The sequence below is a fragment of the Plectropomus leopardus genome, chromosome 15, assembly GCF_026936395.1.
Source record: "Plectropomus leopardus strain MGB_pleo_1.0 chromosome 15, ASM2693639v1, whole genome shotgun sequence".
NCBI lineage: Eukaryota > Metazoa > Chordata > Actinopteri > Perciformes > Serranidae > Plectropomus > Plectropomus leopardus.
The window spans coordinates 18,982,565-19,004,509 of record NC_142190.1 but is presented as its reverse complement, the minus strand read 5'-3'; the positions used below and the strand labels follow the sequence as shown (position 1 = coordinate 19,004,509).

At 41.5% G+C, this 21,945-nt stretch overlaps 1 protein-coding gene across 1 annotated transcript; it reads right to left on the bottom strand.

Annotated features, from left to right (window-relative positions):
• Positions 1 to 54: 54 nt before the first annotated feature.
• mntb (MAX network transcriptional repressor b) lies at positions 55 to 20,783 on the bottom strand. Its single transcript, XM_042499868.2, has 6 exons — positions 20,450 to 20,783; positions 15,296 to 15,962; positions 15,116 to 15,157; positions 13,995 to 14,106; positions 7,063 to 7,255; positions 55 to 5,462 (listed from the first exon to the last, which is right to left on the bottom strand). Exons 1-6 carry the CDS (start codon positions 20,520 to 20,522, stop codon positions 4,660 to 4,662), a joined length of 1,890 nt encoding a protein of 629 aa, XP_042355802.2. The 5' UTR covers positions 20,523 to 20,783; the 3' UTR covers positions 55 to 4,659.
• Positions 20,784 to 21,945: the final 1,162 nt, after the last annotated feature.

The window sequence follows — 21,945 nt, the reverse complement described above, 5'->3', positions numbered from 1 at the left end:
AAAAAGATGTATGCATTTTTTTTTAACACAAGACCAATAAACACAGGAGCAATATGTGTTGTAAATGTAATAAGATTTATTAAGAATCTTTATTATTTCATCAGCATAATTCTTCATCATTAATATGTTTTATCCATTATCATCACTGTTATCTTAAAGAGTGGACAGTTAGATCTAAAAGGCAGCCCAAAGTTTACAGGCGATATATAACTTAAAACTTTCTCCATAGGGAAAACATGTTTTTATATTCATATATAATATCAATGTAGCATGAGGTCCAAGATCCTGCCCACGTTATACAGTATTGTACATGGTCCCAAAAAAAAACACAAAACAGGAAAAACAAAACGTTTGAACAAAAGAAACTAAACGGCAATCTACATGCAAAACAAAACCAAAGAGAAACAAGCATTATAAATTTTAAGATACATACACTCATATGCCAAAACGTGCATACAATCACAAATTTACAAAACTTTCATACGTACATACAAATATTACAAAACTCAAATTGAATATTAGACATTATTATGTTATCAAGAAAAGAGCATCACCTTTTTTTCTTTCTTTTTTTTTTTTTTTTACTTTTTCCACTCCATGTCTCAGTCCAATTCACAAAAATGGAAAACTTAAAAACATAACAAAAAAAAACAAACAAACGAAAAAAAACAATCAGACAGTAAATCTTTGTCTCTTTCATTCGCTCAATGTGTTCGTGTTTTGCCAGAGTTGTCACAGTGTTCAGGAAAACTGAGTATAGGCACACACGATAGCACCCGAACAGACTCATACCATAAATCACCTCTTTGTAAAAAAATAGCTTGCTTGCTACACACACGCACGCACACACACACACGCGCGCGCTCACACACTCCGTCATGCACAGAGCAAACTGTAGAACCAAAAAACAGAGCCATGCTACAGGTACAGTAGGATTAACTATAGTACAGAATATAAAACATACTGAGTACAGTCACATATAGACATAAAATACACAAACAGCAGAGGAGGCGAGGAGCGGATCGACGCGACGTTGACGACACACACAGATGATACACTTCATGGTGCGACACGTATAGGCTGGCAAGAAGGCTGTGGAGCCGTTTTGAGTATGCGAACATAAACACACATAGACAAACACACACAAAAGACACACACAACGAAAAGTGGGTGACACAACACGTTTAAAAATTCAAATATTCTGAAACTGGCTCTCTGAACTGCAGCAGAGGGTTTGGCGTGGTGTTCAATATCATTTGCTGTTGAAAAAAAGGTCACATTTGCTGCCAATAAAATGAAACTGATATTCAGCCTAAAAAATACTTTTCCCAGTCTTTTAAATATTATTGTGCTATTTCCAAACTTTTCAAAAGTTTTAAATGCAAAAAAAACCTATTTCTCCTTGTTTGGCACACAAAAAAATCTTTAAGAGGCGGTGTGTGAGATTTAGGGGGATTTATTGGCGTCTGAGGGTAAAAATTTCAGATGAAATTCCCTGGTTTGGATTCCTTCGGTGTTCAGGAGCCAAATTATTGGCAGAGGTCTCTTCCTCTCTGAAATAACCGATTTATGTCGGTAAAAACACTGAATAAAGCAGTTTCACTTATAAATCTGTTTTTTCATGCTACTTGTCGCTGAGGGGCTGCTGACTGCGGTAGCTGATGTGAAAACACACACGGCCCAGTCAAGAGACAGCATTTGATTTGTTGCGGTACAACATCTCCATACAAAAGGACTTAAACAGCTCATTCTAAAAGGTAACAAATCCTAACGCTTCATATTTTCAGGAAAATATACACTAAAGGAAGCAAACATATTATATCATTTTCCATTTCTGCCAATATATCCCCCAAATCTGACACACTGGACCTTAAACTCAAAGTCCCGTTAGTAGCTTTTCTTATTCTCACAGCAGTTGGAGATTTTCATTATGTAGTATGTCATATAAACATACGTTTCTGAGTTAAGTTCTTTTGTTTCCACTGTTTTTTTGCCGGTTTTAAAAGCCTGTGCAGGAAGTTTGTGTTGTGTGTTGTGTGTGTGTGTGAGTAACGTCAGAGCGAGGGGTGGATGGTACGAGGCAGCAGAGGGAGCTGTTGCATCAGAGTGAGGAGGATGAAGCTCTGCACAGAGGAGAAGCTGTCACTGAATGTTTCGAGAGCAGTTGAAGGGGATCGTTTCCGTCTTTGAACCAAATTCACCTCCAAAATTTCAGGAGTTTGTGATAAGATAAGCTAACAACTTAAGAAGTGGACTCTTGTTCAGAGTTACGTCCAAACGATCTATAACAGGCCGTGATTGGTTCCAAAACATAACTTTTACTTCTGATCAAGCTTTTAACTGTGGGGCAGCTAATCATGCCGAAACTGGAGTGCGACATCTTTATATGATAATAGTTTTCCAAATTTAACTCTCAAGTCTTTTTAGGGGCTTTCCGACTGCTCATCTCAAACGCGTCGCTCCACCTTTAACTGTAGTTTGGTTGACTTCCTACAAGGAAACCCAATAACCAGCAGGCAAAGGTCAGGTCGCCTCGAGACTTCTCCACGAGGCCAGTAAAAACAGATGTTTCTGTATGTTGAGCAATCCAAACAACCACTGACCTTTAACCCTCGCCCTCACTTCTGGAGTTGTTCCTATTTCAAAAAAGGGACATTCCACTGTTTTGGAATCGCTCTCTAAAATGAAAGCTACAACGGGAAGTGGATAAAATAAATCCACAGCTGAGTGGGACACTTGCACACATTATCAGAAACAGAATTCACATTTTGAGATGCTGAGGTTGTTTCTTTTTCCTTCTTTGGTTTTATTTATATTTACCATTGTTGGATTAACGAGGTATTCATTATTATTAGCATTATTATTATTAACAGCTTCAGATTGGAGCTGGTCTTATCACTGCACTGCTCATTTTTTTTCTTCAACTATTCGTTATGTGTTTGGTATCAAGTGCAGGGGTGAGAAACCTTCATTTTGAAGAAGATGGAAAGGGATTAAAGGTCCAGTTTGTTTGATTAAGTGGCATCCAGCAGTGGGGTTGCAGAATGAAAACTTCTCCAGTGCGCCAATTGTGTAGAACTACGATGGTCGACGCAAATATGAAAGAAATGCATGCATATCTAGAGCCAGTGTGTGGTTTGTTCAATTTTGGCTACTATAGAGCAACATGGTGGACTCTGTGGGAGAAGACCTGCTCCGTATGCAGACGTACGCGCTTTATTCTAACAAAAAACAACAAATCTTTGTTTCAGGTGATTATAAACTTATGTATACATCAGCACTGTATTTGACTCAGTTGAATCAGACTTGGCTGTTCAACACAAATATCCGATGATTCATTTCTCTGAAGTTTGGACGAGTTTAACCGGTCGATCAGTGTGACACATAATCTAGTAAAAAAGCTAAATGCCCTAACTAGGGGTGTGCCGTATGACATCATTCAAGATGATACCTGTATAGTTTTAAATATGATGATGCAAGAATTCATAGCATGATGATGGCGATATTCTGACTTGGTGACATAATGATGTCATACCGTTACACGCACGGCAATAACACCAGGCAGGGCTGAAAGCGAGATTTCGCCCGGCTCCGCACTGAAAACTTTAAGAAAAACCTTTATTCTGTTTTTTTATAACTATAACTCTTATTTGTAGCAACTGTATTTTCTTGAAATTAATGATAAAATATTTTTCGGTGATTTGTCATATCATCAAGAATATTGTTATGGCAAACATTTCATGGTTGTCTTTTAGAGCCATATCGTCCACCCCTGGCCCTAGCAGGGGATTGGAAATGGACAAAACCATTTTTACTGACACTAAATATCAAACAAAACCTGAGACTGTGTCGCATTAAGTTGCAGTGAGCTGTAAATTCATAAGATCAAAGCAGATGAGAGAAAATAATGTTAACTCAGAGTCTCTCCTCCTCTCTGCCACTGCAACAGCGTTCAGCTTAAAGCGGTCTTATGTGACTTCAAACTGACGATTTGAATCTACTACTTTCAGCTGTCAGCCCTCGTAAACGGTCGACGCCACGCGGAGCTCCCTCCTCCTGCTCTCAAACACCTCAGTGACATTATCCCACCTGAAGGTCCCATGTGACATCATGATTATGTGAACACAAAACCGGGCACATACTGCATCGCCATGACAACAGCCTGACACACACAGCTTTCTCTCTCTCTCTCTCGTGCGTTCTCCCTTGATGAGTGAATGAACAGTTAAGGTAAGTCCTTGATGCCTGAGTGTGAACTGAGCTTATTATGTTAGTGCTTCTGGTTGTAAAGGAAGGAGAGGAGGAAGGAAGGAAAGGAAGGAGGGAAGAAGGCAAGAAGGAAGGTAAAACAGAGTTCCTGTCTTTGCAGCGCAGACAAATGTCACAGTCTTTTTTCACAAACAATGGCCTGACCCACCGACTCTGCTTATATGTTATTGTTCACAAACTAACAGAGCTGCGACCGAAATATCTCTGGAGATATTCATCACAAGTTGTCCGACAAAACAGTTGATGTTTTTTTTTTTGTGTGTAAATTTTCAGGTGTCTGTCAGAGATTCTCTGCTATTGATTATTGATAGGAGTGTGAAAAATCATCCAGAAGTTCTGAATCTTTCTCTCCTTCGACTGAGTTCCATCATCACTTTTTGTTTTATTCTTTCAGGCCAGTTTGACGGGGAAGGTTGGGACTGTAACCATGGTGACAGGGTTGAGGACAGCAGCCTGTCCGACCAGCTGGGGGTGAGGGGCCAGTACTGCTGTGGGTTTCCCTAGTGATGGGCTCCCCTGGCTGATCACGGCCGCGCCGTTCACCTGGGGGCCGTTAGTGTTGGCTTGAGGATTCGCCTGGACGTGCGGCAGAGTGTGGTGGGTGAAGGTGTGGGTGATGTGGCCCACCATGGTGGGCTGGGAGACAGACACGCCCTGGGGGTACAGAGTCGGGAGGTGGGATGGCAGGGGACCTCCCAGGTGAGCCACCGGGTGGACGGTGATGTGTCCGATGGGCTGGGCGGCTATCGGCTGGTGAGTGGCGGCAGCTGGTGCTGCCGCAATTGGCTGAGGGATGGAAGCGGTGGGGCCAGGCGACGGGGCGATGTGCGTTAGGTGCTTGAGGTGATTGGCTGGCAGGCCGTGATTGACAGCCTGGATGACTGAAGGGTGGGAGACGGCGGCGTGAGCGATGACGGTGGGCTGGACCTGCATTGCTGGCGACTGAATAGGATGGGCGGGCTGCGGAGGGGGCGGAGCTGGGGCTGGAGCAGGCGCGATGGCATGAGGAGGAGCAGAGGGGGAGGGCGTGGTCAGGACTCCAGAAAGAGGCAGGGTGGCGTGCTGGATTGACAGGTGAGGGGTGAGGAGCTGCTGGGCTTGTAAGATGGGAGGTGTTGGTTTGGGGAGGGACGCGGGAGCTGCAGGGGCAGGGACGTCCTCGTCAATGTCCTGCTCAAAGTTGTCTTCTCCTTCTGTAGACGAGAGAGGAAACTGTTAGTCAACATGTTATGATCCATTGTGTGTGTGTGTGTGTGTGTGTGTGTGTGTGTGTGTGTACATCGATGCTGAGATGAGACGGTGTGATCTGAACCTGTTTCGGTTTTTGAGCTGCAACACTCAGAGTTGGGGATGTCCCGATCTAATCTCAAATACTGGATCGGAGGCCGATCAAGGCAGCTTATAGAGCATCTGATCCTTTGTTTTGTGTCAGCTGTCACGCAGGTGTATGCAGAGAAATGCGGAGCGCAGCCTTCATCACCTCTGCTCCACGCAGCTGTCTCTCCTCTTCTCTGACCTTACGAGCAACGGCTGAGCTCCACCCGCCACAAAACACCACACATCATAAACGAAAACGCAGTACGAGACTGTTTATTTACGTTACATACTGAAGTTATGAGCGGTTGTTTCAGTTCAGCTTGTGAGAGAGTCTCGTGTTTTGCCTTTTGCGCTGTTTCTCCGGTCTGTCTCCGAGGAGAGACGATGCTGAGTTCACTACAATCTCACTCGTCACTGCGAGCAAAAAAAGCCAACATGGCTTATTTTTTCAATGAAGCGTAATCTGCCCAGAAGATGTGCAGACACGAAAATTAAAACTCAACAGAATGACGATCATCCAGGTTACTGAAACACAGACTGCACCGCAGCAACAAACACTGAACTCTTAAAGGGACGGAGACATTCCCCTGAGACAGTGAGGAGGATTAAAGGGTTTGTCATTTTATACTTTATTTTATAGAATAATTAAATATGTAATAATAGGCTAAGTAAAACAAACAAACAAACAAACAGAAACATGAAGGAGCAGCTTGGATGCAGATATTTTTCATAACTTTAAAGAAGTCCCCCCTGTGCAGAGGTAATATCTCGGAAAACAAAAGTATTGGATTGGTAAACTTCAAAACCACTTCAAAAAAAAAAAAAAACATGATAGGAACATCCCTACTCAGAGTGAAGTTTTAGAATCTGACCACATTTTGAGTTGGGTGTTGTTAGCTTGTGAGGACCAATCATGGCCTGATTAATTATTATTATTATTATTATTATTATTATTATTATTAGCCAGTGTGTCAGAGCTGCTAACCTGTTAGCTTGTGTGTGTTTGTGTGTGTGTAAAAGAGAAAGAGAGGGAGAGCGCAAGGGGGAGGAAATAAAAACTTGGACTGACCTGATTTTGCAGAAATTGACTTTTAACCCTTTTTGGTCCGAATGTCTTTACATGTATGAACCGTTCTTCCTCGACCTGCAGCCACAGAGCTTTCAAACTAATCTTTAATGACAAGAGCCGAAACGGTCTGCATGGCCGACAGACCGTTTTATTGGCTATTTTACACGGTCAGTGTGAGCACAGTTTGTGGCTTGCCGTTCAGATCGCACAGCGTGGCACATAAATCGCCATGGTTCCCTCGTACAGTGGGAGTTGGCAACATTTGTAAAATGTTTGCCCGGCGTAACTGGCACGAACTCTCCCATGCCCTCCCTTCTGTTAAAAGAAAGCCTCATCTGCTGCTCCTCTTCTTGTAATTTGTCGTGTAGAGGAGCATCAGGTTGGCGTGTATGTCTGTAAGCTGTTACCTGAGGCGGTGGATGTGGAGGCCTGGTCGTCCTCCGGCTGGATGGTCTGTCGGAGCACTTTGTCGATCTCGATGACATCCATGCACTGGCTGAGCTCGTTCTTCAGCTCGGCAAGCCGCTGCTGCGTAGCGATCTTCTCTCTGGCCAAACGCTCCATCTCGTGCTCAAACTCCTTCTCCTTACGCTTCAGAGTCTTTCGGGGGAGACACAGACATCAGAGTAAACGAGGACTGCTAAAACATCTAACAGTGTAAAACACTTCGAACAGACAATCACGGTACGATGTAGACAGTGTCAGTAGTATGTGGTTGGCTCATCAATGCTCAAATAAAAGCATTTACTCACAACTGAGGCTGCAAAAAACAAACAAAGGCCAGAAAACAAATGTGTAAAGAATATCTGTAACATCTGTATCATGCAAATGTTGTATAAAATTGATTGACATAGGATTGTTTTTATTAGCACAGTTACAGTCATTCTACAGTAAATCTTGGTCCCTCTGTGCTTTTTAAAAATTGTTTATTCAGTATCCAGTCCAAGAAGTCTTTTAAACTTTCTTTTGCTTTGTTGTATTTTAGGAAGCCTTGTGTAACACCTTGGCTGAGAGAACACAGATGAAAAATAGCCTCCTGGCTTATTCTGGCATTTTTATAGCTTCTTTATTTATTAGTTTGCACTGTCCCTTCTAAGATAAACTAAACTAAACTACACTAAACTACACTGAGTTTCTCTTTTACTGTCCTCAGTTCTGATCAATCTTGTCTTGCTTTGGTGTTTTTTTTTTGGTCATTCTGTCACACAGCACACCATGATGGGGGATTGTTCTGTCTCAGACCATTGTTACTACAGGCTAGAATTAGTTTAAATAATGCAAAGGACTAGCACTGCAACAGAAAAGGGAATTAAGACTTTCTTTCTTTCTCTGTGCAGTCTCATCTTGCACAATCCTGAATCACAGCGTTCTCAGCGTTCCCCACGCTCTCTCAGTTTCATACACACACAGGAAGGCACGCAGATTCAAGCATGCTCACGCTGCATTTGTTATTGTGATTTACTGAAGCTCCTCCTATTTCCTGGATATCCTGCTTGTTTTTTGAGGTCAGAGTGAGGGTAAACGCTCTGCCGTGTTTTATTTCCACCAATCACTCAAGTTCATCATGATCCAAACAACTCTGACGTCACTGATTACTGCGGCCTGAACGTTACAGTCATATAAGACTGAATGAACGTATTAATCCTGAGCACAGTCACTGTCATGCGCTGAGCTGCATGTGTTTGTACAGAAAAACTCAGCAGGAGACACAAAAGAAAGACAGAAAGACAGAAAACTAATGAGAAAGAGTGTTTCCAGCCCCACCATATTGTCTGCGTGACCCGCTTTCTGTGTAGGTCAGCTGACGCATGAACACCACACAGTATGACAGACTAAGGACATTAACAGATTACTAGGGGAGGAATGAGGGAGTGGGGGAGGAGGGAGGTACAAGAGGAAAATCGGTGGGTAAAGAGGGGACTGGAGGGGTGGGAAAGAAAGATTATATTGGTGACCAGAAACACAAATCAGTGAAACTCTGGTGCATTTTTGCTCTGTGTAGCTGGTAATAATAATAATAATAATAATAATAATAATAATAATAATAATAATAATAAGAAGAAGAAGAAGAAGAAGAAGAAGAAGAAGAAGAAGAAGAAGAAGAAGAAGAAGAAGAAGAAAGAAAGTATTTTTTTTAAATGCAAAGGCAATATATATGTAAGAAACAAACAATAATGCTTAAGGGCAGACAAAATGTATAGTAAAATTAAACAAGAGATCAAGGTAAGGCAAAAACATATTAGAGAGAGAAGATAATGAGAAGTAAAGAAATAAAACAATTAAAAAAACAAAAATAACAATAACAACTGATACCAATAAGATTACATATAATAAAAAGAATATAAGCTGTAAACATGCAAATAATAGTAATAACAAAAACCAAAAAGAAAGAATAAATTAAAAATCAATAAAAAAAAAAAACAGACAACATCCCACAAAAGCAAATCTATAAAAATGGGTTTTAAAAAGTGATTTAAGAGAAGTCACTGATTCTGCGAGCTTTATCTCCTCAGGCAGGCTGCTCCAAAGCCGTTCATTATGTCATCACATGACTGAAAACGAAATATCCAACAGACTTGTTTATTTGTTGACGTGAGTTCTGAAATAAAGCCATGACATGAAACTGTTTAATGTCCAACCTGCGCAATCAAAAAGATGAAATAAGGATGGAAATATAAGAAAGAGGACATAAAATAAGCAAGGAAGGAAACACATGATCCAACTAGAGGGGGAAAAAAAGCTGTTTACTCACTGCTGGCATGTGACAGCCTCACACGCAGGCAGCAAACTTTCCTCATGACTCACATCCAAATTCACAGCCCTCTTTACTACCAGTCCAAACTGGTGAACTTTGCCATCTTTCAACAGCACATCTTTAATCCAACTTCAGCCGCGACTAATTCATGATTTTATTCTGAATTCATCTATTGATTATTTTCTCATGTAATCTATTAGTTGTTTTGTCTATAAAACGGCAGAAAAGGATGAAAAAATGTGTTTTTCAAAGGCCAAAATGACAACCCAAGGATACCCAGTTTACTGGGAAAGTACAGAAACCACAAACTATTCACACTTAAGAGCTGAAATCAGAGAATTTTTACTTTAGAAATTACTCAAACTGACTGAGGATTAAATTACCTGGCAATTAATTTAATAGTTGACAGCTAATAGATTACTCCTTGCAGTGCTTACAACTGTCATTTCAAGTTGTATGTCCTTCCCCTCAGCCAAAAGTGCTTAAAAGCACAGAAAAGGCTCTACTTTCTACGGAAACTTAAGAAGCCTACATTCCAGAACAAGATCCTGCTTAACTTTCACAGAGGAGCAATGGAAAGCAGACTAACTGGAAACATCCCAAACTGGCATGGCTGGTGATTAAAACGGCCCAGAACATCACTGGTTCCCATCTACAGAGCATCAGTGACCTCGGTGAAGTGAGGTGTCTGCACACAGCCCAAAGCATACTGAAAGACAGCAGCCACAGTCTGTTCACCCTGCTGCATTCTGGGAAAAGACACAGAAGTATCCGTTGCCGAACCACCAGACTACAGAGCAGCTTCTTCCCCGGGGCTGTGAGACTCCTCAACTCCTCCTTCAACGCCAAAAGATGGAGCAGGATTGAGGATCACCTTTAAATTTTTTGTAATTTGACAATAAAGTTACGTTGTACCTTAAAAATGATTTGATATGCCTCGTGGGCTGACATGAAGGGAGAGACTGCCGTCAGCTACAGAAAATAATCTCACTGTATGTTACATTAATTTCATTTAATTTATTACACACAACACATTTCCATAATCTTTTCAAAACTTTCAATGTCTTTTCCAAGCCTGCTAATGTTATTGTGAAATTCCACAACTTTTCCAGGTTTTCCCTGACTGCGTGAACCTTGTTTATAGTATGTCTGCGGCATAAGCACCCTCACTGAATGTACTCCCTCTACAAGACAAAGCATGACACTACTGACACACATACAGTCACACAGACGACAGAAATCCTTCGAAACACGGACATTTTCCAGCTCCAGCCTGTGTTTGTGTGCATGTGCATCCATGAACACCACTTCAAGGTCTTCAGACCCAGACACCATTAGGCCTGCAGCAAATCACCAAGGAAACAGCTGTCACCAAGAGCAGTTTCCTTGGCAACCTCATCCGCAGTTTATAAAAAAGCATAAGGAGCGATCTAATTGGGTGAAGCACGGAGGTAATTACATGTAAGGAGTGATGTAACTGGACAGTTGCCAGTCGAGCGCCTCGGATCACTCCCAAACCCCTCCTCCCGCTCCCCCCTCGCTTCCATCCCACACCCCCTCTCCTTCTTCCTCTCCCCATCTATCGCTCCCTTGACACCCCCCCCCCCCTTTTCCCCTCCTCCTCTGCTTCATCTATGCCTCCTTTATCCTTTTTCTTTCAAGACGTCCTCGCCAAGAGAAAAGGTGAAATTGACTCGAGCGTGATGAGATTTGGCCTGACAGGTATGGCTGCCTTCATCGAACATGCATCTGTGTGGACACATGTGATCCTCAAAAGGTTGATATGAGGACGAGGCAGACAAAAAGTGTCAAACAGGAGCGGACGGAAGCGCTTTAAGTCCTGAACAATCGTTGCACCATCATCCATAACCACTGACAAAAAGACCAAAAAAAAAACAGGATTTGATTGGTTTAGTCTTTACATCACACACTCATACACACTCTTCCATGCAGACATGGAGAAACAGACTACAGTGCCCTGGCCACCTGCCGCCTGTTGCTATGGTTACCAAGGGACATGACACCGACAGCAATGAAGGCTGAGAAAAAACGGTGAAAAGACAAAGAACATCTGATACAGCTGTTGCAGATCTGTATCTCTTCCTCTGTTATAACCATGGAAACACTGCCATACCGAACGTCGCTCTGCAGTCTAGAGGTGCAGAGCAGATCGGAGTGGGTGAGCGATGGTGACGTCACCGGGCTCGCGCTAGCCATGTGCTCACATCTCACATGGCTCAGTGAGAGGGAGAGAGACACAGAGATTTGCAGGTTTACACAAGGAGAGGTACTGAGAGAAAAGACGGGGAAAAAGAGGGGGCGAGTCACCTGCCTCCAATAAAACTGACTGATGCTGTAGATCGTAGGTGGAGAAATACACAGAGCAGCAGCTGAAGTATATTACTATATCTATATTATATTACTATTATATTTACTATTTTTTTCTTTTTTTATGCATTCATTTATTTTTTTCTGATTAACAGGGTTTGGCTAAATGCTACTTTGGAGTTGACTTTTCATATTCATGTCATTTTTGAATATAATGTGTAGAAATGTTATACAGCTGAAAGAGAACAAAGAAATGTATACACTGCGTAAAAATTAAGTTCTAAAAAAAAGAAAAGAAAAAAGTGTTTTTTTAAATACTGTGTGCATCGCTCCGTTAACCAGTCTGTGCATCAGGGTGGACTGAGAGTACCTACTGGTTGCTGGGACTGATGAATGATCATTTGTACTATCAGTTATTTTGCGGATTACATTTTTGATTGATCTATAAATGGTTGACTCTATAAAAACAGAAAAAATGTCACCGATAAATTTCCAGAGCCCAAAGGTGCATCTCCAAATAGCTTGCTGGGTATGAAAACCAAAAACATTCAGTTCACATCATATGAAACAGAAAAACTCTCACATTTGAGTGGCTGGAAATGAATATTTGACACTAATACTTGATAATTATTGATCAGTTATCAAATTCATTGTTAATTTACTTTCTGTCAACGGTCAAATTGATTCATCAGTAGCTTTTATTATTATATATACTGGTGGCATTTGTTTTTTGTGGCTGATGAATAGTGAGCAGCTCTCTGTTACTTTCTTTAAAAGAAAGTAAACTTTTTGTAAGCTGTGCGGGACGGATTTCCTCACCAGCAGCTTGGCTTTGCCTCAACGCCATTATCATCTCATGTCAAAAACTGTCTCAGATCCCTGTATGTTGTGCTCCCTGAAGGCCAGTCTTGTTTTTGAGTAAGTTCTTCATCTCGCAGCCTAATTTAGCTCCTTTCCACCGACTCCCCGTTGCATATTCCACTGAACTCAAAATCACTAAGCTTCCACTCCACAAAACAGGAACCACTTCATCTAGCTCCGGGCTGAAATTCATTTCTGCCAAAGTGCAGAAATCCTCCCTCGTCTACTTTTGTAGAATGAAAACTCGCGTCTTCAGGCTACACGCTTCCCTCCCCCGCACCACCCTCAGCAACGCAATGTTACCACTCCACACAACTACAGTATGCTACGGTCAAAATGTTTACTCCTTCACACTCAGGACAGCCAGTCCTTTTTCTGTTTCATACTTCATCACACTAAATCGCTTCAGGATGGAGTGATATATAACACAACCTCAGATTAGATTCTCACTAAAATGCTGGAAAGTTTAAGTAAACTTCCAGCATGTTATAAAAACAGCAACAACATAATAGTTATATAATATAATAGTTATAATATATACTAACATAATATATACTATAATACCATAATATAATAGCTTTGTTGTGAGCTGGTTCACCATCATTTGGCAGAAACCATATCATAGTCACAAGAGACTTACCAACACAAAACAGCTTAGAGGCTAAACAAAACAGGCATTGTATATCAATTATAATGGACCAAAGCCAGTGTTGTTCCCAGAGCTGAACCAATCAATTCACAACCAGAGAAAGATGAAAACAATAAACTGAAAAAAAAAGAAGAAAAGAAGCGAGTAGGACCCAAAATAATGCGTGGGGCCGCACTAGTATGTTAAAGAAGTATTTCACTGCCGGGAAGATGGTCTTCTCATAAAACTGGGCTGTCTGTGCAGTACGCAAATACTTTTGAAATTGGTGCTAAACCAGGACAAATAATGCTCCCGCTGGTGGGTGAAATAATATCATTTGCCTGTCTGAAAACAATATAGTGGGTGGCTGGCGGCAAAGGATCTTGTGTAACAGTTAGTAACAGTAAAATAAATGGTTTCCTTCTACAGCCTCTGTTTTTACAATACGGGAAACAGTATGGCACCCACCAACTGTTCACAAATTCTTATACTACAGCCTATCAATGCGCTAAGGAAATAGCTAAGTTTGAAAGAGAGTGGGAGAGAGGGGCGCGTCTCCCTCTTCATCCACTTCTAACCTCTTTAGTCATTAAGCAGGTGCTAAAACTGTAGTTCAAGTATGTGCAGCCAGCATATCTGGGCGCTGGTATGATGGAGGTGAGTTTACCACAGTTAATTTACAGATACCACCCACACAGTTATGACACCGACTGGTGGAGAACTGACAGAGTATTCCTCTAATGTAAGAAAATGTAAGAAAACTCTACCTGTATGTAACGCAAAGCACTCCGCAGAACACTGAGGTTGGAGGTTTTCTTCTCATCCACATTTGGAACGTTCTTCTTCAGCGTCTCGAAACACTCTTTGAGGTGCGCTCGCCTGAAGAGTCACAGTCAGAGCAGAGAGAGGGTCGAACTTTTAAACACGGGTCTCATTAGCTCACTGTCTGCGAGAATATTTGCCATTTGTTCGTCAGTCAAATATTTGTTTGAAAGGTTAAACAAGTTGAGGTCATTTAAATAGCTTATAGCTCTAATTTTGCATAGGTTGAGGAATTTCGAGAAACAAACACAAACCTTAATGTGCATGTTGTGGTCAAGCTAAAACAAACGGAGCTGCTTTCCTTTACACTGGCTATGGTTACATGCACACCAATGTTCGCTTTTTATTTTTTAATTTTGGGGGTCATATAAACAGCATAATCTGTTTAAATATTCAGAATCAGGACGTTTTTTGAGTTTAGCATTTTCCGATTAAGATGTGTGGGATAAACCAGCATCATTCGGGTTTTAGGAGCATTATTTGGGCGTGTGTACAGCAAATTCATAATATTAGTCTCAGCTGCAGTTTGGGATACAAAGCCTCTTGCCTGTTCACAGTCGGTTCTGTGCGTTGTCATGGATACGTTATACACAAATCAAATTGCCAACATATTGCAAAGCTGTGAGGTAGAGATGCATGCAAAAGAAAATCCCACATTTCTGGTCAGAAGGAGAAACACACTTGCTTTTTAACTTATTGAAATATTTCTGATACATGCAAATATTGCAGCACATACTTTTTCAAGAAGGACGGAAAAAGAGTCAAACAAATCCACTACTGGAAGAAAAAAAAAGTTTTAAAAAAAATGGTATTTTGATGCAAGGAAGCAAAATGACAAGCTGTGGCTCCAGCTGTTCTACTTTTCCATATTTTAAAGTGATAAACGGCATGTTAGGGCATGTTAATCGGATTTGCAGAGCTGTGTATAAACTGGAGTGTAAGAGCAATATTAATTTTCATTATATATGTAAACAGCTTAGGAATACTGTCTTTTTTGTAATTAGGGCAAAAAACTGACTATTTTGTGCATGTAAACACACTCAATGAGAAATTTCTTACGACTCACCTGTTCTTCTCCAGCTTATTATGCACCTCTCTGGTCCCCGCTCTGAAAACACAAAACAAATGATCAAACACAATCACAAATCCATCTTCATTCTTACATTACTTAAACACACACACACACACACACACACACACACACACACACACACACACACACACACACACACACACACAAACTGACCCTCCTGGTCTCCTCTTCCCTTCCATCCCTCTCAGGTCCTCCATCGTCACCCCATTAGGCCGCGGCTGAGATGAAGGGGGAGCTTGATGGGGAACCAGTGCATGTTGAGAGCTGGGGCCGTTAGTGCTGATGGAGGCTGAGTACTGAATCTGAACCTGAGGCTGTGATTGGCTGGGCTTTGCATCAATCAGCTGTGGACCAGTCTCTACCTTAATTGGGGTAGTTTCTATCTTAACCGGGGAAGTCTCCATCTTAATCTGAGAATTGTCTAACTTAATTTGGGCAGTCTCGACCTTAAACTGGGGGCTGCACAAAAGGTGAGGGGAGGCCGGCTGCTGCTGCTGTGGAGGGGAGGAAGCGTTCTTGGCTGGCGGCGAGCCGTTGAAGGACGTCGCCGCTGCAGCAATTTGTGTTGTAAGGGGAAGGCGTGGGACCGAGGGCGTCGCAGTGACAACTGGGACCATCGGGATGACAGCAATGGGGACTTGAGGAGGTGGGAGAGAGGGGGGTGGAGGGACAGGAAGGTGATGCGGCTGTTGACGGTGGGTTTCATCGCCCCAATTGATGTGGTTGGTTCTGATTGGCTGAGACGACGAGGTCACAAGTTCCACACGTCTCGACTCCGCCTCCCTTTTGATGAGCTCCTTGTCATTGCGCTGCTCCTCTTCTGTAAAGAGGCGGGAAAAAAAGATGCACACGTGAGTGCGCGATGGAAACTATTGACAAACACCAAAGAAGTTATACAGGACAAAAATAAAAGTTTTAAAAAAAGACCTGAAAAAAAGAGCTACTATAATATCAATGATAATGATAACAATAAACATACATTATTGGCCTATTAAATTTTCTCTAACTTCATTTTATTAAATAATTATAAGAATTTAAAATAGAATTTTTTGGACATTTTTCCTTTTCAGGTAATTTTTGTCACCCTTTATTAATTTCTTTAAACTTGCAGGATATTATATGCCATGTCATTGATTTTGAATTGAATTTTGCGTAATTATGCCGCCTCGCTGTTCTGTAAATAACGTACGAGGGGGGACAGAATTGTGTCGCCTTTAAGCCACCATGGGGAGTAGTACCAACGTCAAAACGGTGTCTGAATAAACAGGACAGCCAGCAGGACGGGACCAAAGCAGCACAGGTGTGACGTTTTGTTGACATGTTATGCGTGCAACCCACAGCGAGAGATTCAAAAGAGAGCTGTTATCAGTTAGCAGCTAACTCACAGAAGCAGAAAAGTGTCTGTAATGTCCGCAAATTGGGAAAACAATGAGATTCGGGAGCTCCTTACCGTACGAGCAGAGGAAGAGATCAGCTGCCATATAACAGGGGCAGTAAACAACTGTTATTGCCACGTTATGCCTTTGTTATTGTTAATAAAGCGCTGCCGACTCATGTTATATGTCACACTAGAGGTAGACACTGTCGTGTTACATGTCATGACCGTCAAACATCTTTTGATTGTGGGACGCCAGAATGCCGTCTATAATCGCACACAGCCGAATGATGTCTGTGTTTGTTTGTGTATAAAATGCAGAGGCGGCGTAAAGAGGGGACTTCATAGTGACCCTATAGTGCAGTCTCTGTGTAAAACACGAGACTACTCTACTCACGCATCCTGACTAAAAATTCGTGTCCAAATCCAAACCAATGATGTAATTCAGTTAATCTGTGCCGTTTCATAGTTGTGCTACAGATCACTTTGTCATATAGTGAAGATCTGAACACTAAATGCACACAAACACACACACGAAAAATGATGTCATCTGAGACTGTTGGTAGGGGGAAATAATCACAGAAATCATGTCCGCGCCTGTGTCCTGGCTGCAGAGAACCCCCCTCTGTCTGCGCTGTGAGTGGACCGCTCCAGCACCGAGCATGCAGGGTTACGTCTCGATCGTCTGACCAACAGCAGCGGACTGTTGTCAGGGAGCCACTGTGCTGGGTCAACTGGAGTTGGCACCATGACAACATGTAAACGAGGCATGAAACGAAAAACCCGAAAACGAAAATTTAAAAATCACACGGTGGGATGGGAATGTTCCCACGCTGAGCTCATGTTGAGTATGCAGACGCAGGCACACACACACATACACACACACACACCTAATGGTATGAGTGAGTAGTTATCGCACACCGTAGCAGGCAGACTCAAAGCAAAGTGGAAAGCCCTCCGTTACCATGGAAACAGCAACATTAGAAACAGAAGATCCCAGGGATTCCTCAAACCTGCACGACGCCAACACACAGCTCAGCCATCACCACCATTATGAAAGGAAATAGAAACACCACATGCCAACGTGCCCGGCTGCCTGTTAAATAACACTTTCATTTCTTCTCCACATGAAACTGCAAACTCCTGATGATGACGCAATCCTTTCTCCCCGTGAGCAACAGCTCACCTCAGAGAGGTTAAATACAATAATGCAACAAAACTATTTCTCCGCTCTGGATGTTGTCGTTAAATCTGTGGGATTTAACAAAAATCCAGTTGTCTAATAATAGTGCTGCCTCGGAGTAACAGTGTTATGCCTCAATTATTCATGGGCTCACATCTCTTTTAACTCCTGCTGAGCAGCAGAGGACAGATGAGCAGTACAACTCCCTCTTTCTTTGAGCATTACGCTCAGTAGGACGGCATGAGATCTTACAGCATGATGTAATGAAACCGGACGAAAAAATATTCTGCAACTATTCCGATCATTGATGAATTTATCATTTTGTGGTTTCAGATTCACCAGCGTGTCATATATGAAAGCTGACGGAATATTTTTGGCTACCGTTCAATCATGACAAGCCATTTAAAGACTGACTTTAGGCTCTGGTGATTAGTAAACTCGTTTCACTATTTTCTGGCATTTTACAGGCAAAACAGATCATCAATAAATGGTGATAATAATCATTTTGCAGCCCTAGATCTGCAGCAGTACAGCAGTTTTAAGGTTTACCTTAAAATGAAAATTGATGGTTATCATAGTGTGTGTTTTCTTATCTATACTGTAAAAAAGAAACGCAACTAAACTCACCTTTTAATTTGATTATTTCCAAAAGGAAGACTTTATGCTCATACTTTCATTTTAAGTAAAGGTTTTGAAGTTCCAGTTGTAGGAATAACACATTTGTAATAAGTAAGTAACCCTTTCGTTTTCATTCCCTTAAAGTCTCAGCCAATAATGTTTTGTGAAGTGAGAGAAATTAGTAGATTTAGCAAAATATATATCCTTAAAATATAAGGAAAAATGTCTAGGGAGAATAGGTAAAAACTATATTATTAATAATAAGTTACATATTTAAAATTATGTTACAGAACAATATAATTTTTAAGCACTTTTAGCCATGTCTTTATTTTCCTTTTCTTTTTATATTATTGATTTCTTACTCGTGTTTTTCAAAGAAATCAAGCCAATTTGCTAGGGTTTCAAAGGCTTAAGAGTTAGTCTGACTGATAGTAATTATTCTGTGATACCTCGATATTGTGAAGCTATTATTGCACTGTAAAAATAACACACCATTATAACCCTAATTGTATCATTGTAAGCATAAATTTTATCCGGTTTCTGAGACATCATCTGAAATAGTTATTAAAGTTTGTTATTGACAAATATGAAAATGTTGGTCTCCATAATGTATAACAGAAAAAAACTGTTTTAGTTTTGTTTTTTTAAGAATTTGCATACATTTTACTTAAAATGATATACACTCTGCAATTATAAAATTTCATATACTCAGCCGTAATGTTAAGGATGCACTTCCAGTATGTTATTTAGGAGCCAAACAATGCAGCAGAAGTGAGGGGCCACAGTTACAGAAATAAAACAGACATGCTGCTCAATAATAGGACATAAGTTGCTATGAGCTGCGACCATGCTGACATATTCATGTACTCTGAATTGTTCTTCTGGCTTTCGTAGCTATATTTCACGCACACCATGCTCCAGACTGCCGATTGCACTCAAACGTAAATTACATAACTTCTGCATTGAGGGAGGCTGGGCTGGGGGGTGAGGAGGGAGGTTGCCCTACTTACCCCCCTTTCTCTCCCTCTGACCCGCCACTGTCAGTAGCCTGAATGGGAAGGGCGGGGACGAGGAGTGCGCGCGTGTGTGTGTGCGTGTAGGTGTGTATCCAGGAGAGGAGGGGGGAAGTGCGCACGTGGTCTTTGTGGGCGGACCCGGGCACGCGGGAGGGCAGGTATGCGGGGGGGAGGGGGTTGATTTGTCTGACACGTCATCAGAGGGGTGAAACACACAAAAAAGCAGTCCCCCGTCTCCTTAAACCACCTCACAGATCTTTGTCATCAATGACAACTCGTCGGTTTGAAATAAATATTAGAAAACTAATAAAAGTAATATGTTGCATGTGCTCGCGCGCGGACACACAAAAGGGAAGGGGTGAGCGCGTGAGGGCCCGCCCCAGTGTGTGTCATAAGATAGCTGAGCAATGTCAGGGTATTATGTAAAGAGCAGCCTCTGCTCGCCACCGCCCTGCCGGTGCTCGACGGACAAAAAAAAACTGGGGCAAATCGATCCTAAAAGCTCTTTTTAGTGGAACAGATATTTGAAACAGTGTTCTCTTTTTTAAAAATATGAATCGGCTATTTTATCAGAATTTTAAAATATATATATATATATATATTAAAAAAGTGCAAGAGCAACAACGTGCGCATTCTACAGATTGTTACTTTCTAACAAAAATACAATGCATGAATGCACCACGGTTTATTGACAGGAAATCCTCTGCTGTACCTCTCACACACATACGCGCGCACACATGTACAGTGACTCACAAGTGTTGAAACTGTCTCACACTGTGTGTGTGTGTGTGTGAGTGTGTCTCTCTCCCTCACACACACACACCGAGAGCGCGCAAAGTAGTTCGGAAAACAACTTTGGCTGTTTCCGCATTAAAGGAAGACAAATGTATGCAACAACTCGGGAATCACCGACACTTTGCAGCGACTCCTTTTTGGCATCGAACCAGGCCGATGAACAAAAACTACAAACGCTTCCGTTCGTCATAGGCGGGTCGGTTGAAATACAAGCTCAGACGTTGGTAGCAACTAGACACGGTTTCCTCATAAAAGCAGTTGAAGATGCAGCACTCACTAGTATTTGGTGTCATATACACAATGCGCCAGTCTCAACTCACCACGTGTGATCTGTTGTTGCTGGGCTTGCCATTCCAGATATCTGGCCGCCTCCAAAAGTGTATCGATGCTCATTGCGCGTAAACCCTCACGGCAGGCGACCCGGTGGCCCGGGACGAAAGGAGGAAAAAGACCGAGGGGGTTAGGTAGTGTCCCGGAAGGTAGCGCCGTGTGCACGGTTCACACCCGCAGGCGCAGCTTCTCGTCCCCTGTGTTTCTCCCGAAAGCAGACGGGTATTTTTTAATCCGCCAAAGTAGATCCTCGCATACGAAAAAAATAGGATTGCAACAAGATGGCGATGCGAGCACGGGAATACACACAACAAGGCGAGTCGTGTTCTCGTTAAGGCCCGCCCCTCCCGGATTCCTGCCCCGCCCTGTTACTACGGCCTCCGACAAAACCCGGAGACCGCATCACGACCTCCGGCTCCGCACGACGTGAAGTCAGCTTCTGATTCAGCAGTTAAACGAAAGTAACTGCTTAGCGGCCGATCCTCGGCTTTTTGCATCTTACTTAGGTGAGAGCATGTTGTTTCCACATTTGTAAAATCTATATTATATAGAGAGGAAATGCAAAAAGGTTGATTTCATTGCTTTTGTAACGTTTACCACATCATGTCTACATCTAGGTTACATGTGAGAAACACAGTGAAATTCTTTTTTATTCCACTATTTTCACAATTAGAATTAGGATGGAGGATTTGGGTCATGTTAAATAAAAAATATTAGATTTCAACAATAAAGCCACAATATTACAGGAATAAAGTAATAGTACTATGAGAAAAAAAAAGTTGTAATGTTTTGAGAAAAAAAAGTATAGTAATATTGCGATAATAAACTGACATTACAAGAATAAAGTATGAGAATAAAGTTTTATAGTTTGCCGGCAGTGTTTATTTCCGTAATATACCATACCCTTTCTAGGAAAATTACGACTTTATGCTTGTAAAATTACAACTTTTTCTCGTGAAAAGTATGACTTTATTCTCTTAATATTACTTTACTCTCATGAAATTAAGTTTTTTTAATCGTGAAACTAAGATTTTTTTTTCTGTTAAAATTACAACTTTATTCTCATATTATGAGTTTATTCACATAAAATTACAACTTTCCTCATAAAACTACGACGTTATTCTTGAAATATTAAAAGTTTATAGATAGATATAATAGACAGAGCATGACAATAACAATAACAATAGAATAACAATAGAATAAAGGTTTGACAGATCTGAAACTATTTTGAATAATCTTTAGCCTCCCTGGGATAACCAGATTTGGTTTAAGTGTAGGCCTGGCTGTTTTGACAGAGACTTGATCAACAGTGGTCAACATGTGAGAAAAACACTGACATTTGCCATATTCCATATTTACGGATAAAATAAAGTTTTTTAAATTTGGCAGTGGGTTTCAGGCAGTTTTGCCTCAAATGTTTAATATGCTGTCACAACAGTCATAGGTGCAAAAAGCTGAGATTCAGTCGCTACGCAATGAAAATTAC

Bases quoted from the DNA above. Each gene is read 5' to 3' on its own strand.
- mntb (XM_042499868.2), bottom strand. From the start codon at position 20,522: ATGAGCATCGATACACTTTTGGAGGCGGCCAGATATCTGGAATGGCAA. The intron at 15,963-20,449 runs GTGAGTTGAGAC...GCCTCTTTACAG, and splicing joins GCAACAACAGATCACACGTG to AAGAGGAGCAGCGCAATGAC. The intron at 5,463-7,062 runs GTAACAGCTTAC...TCTCGTCTACAG, and splicing joins CTCCACATCCACCGCCTCAG to AAGGAGAAGACAACTTTGAG.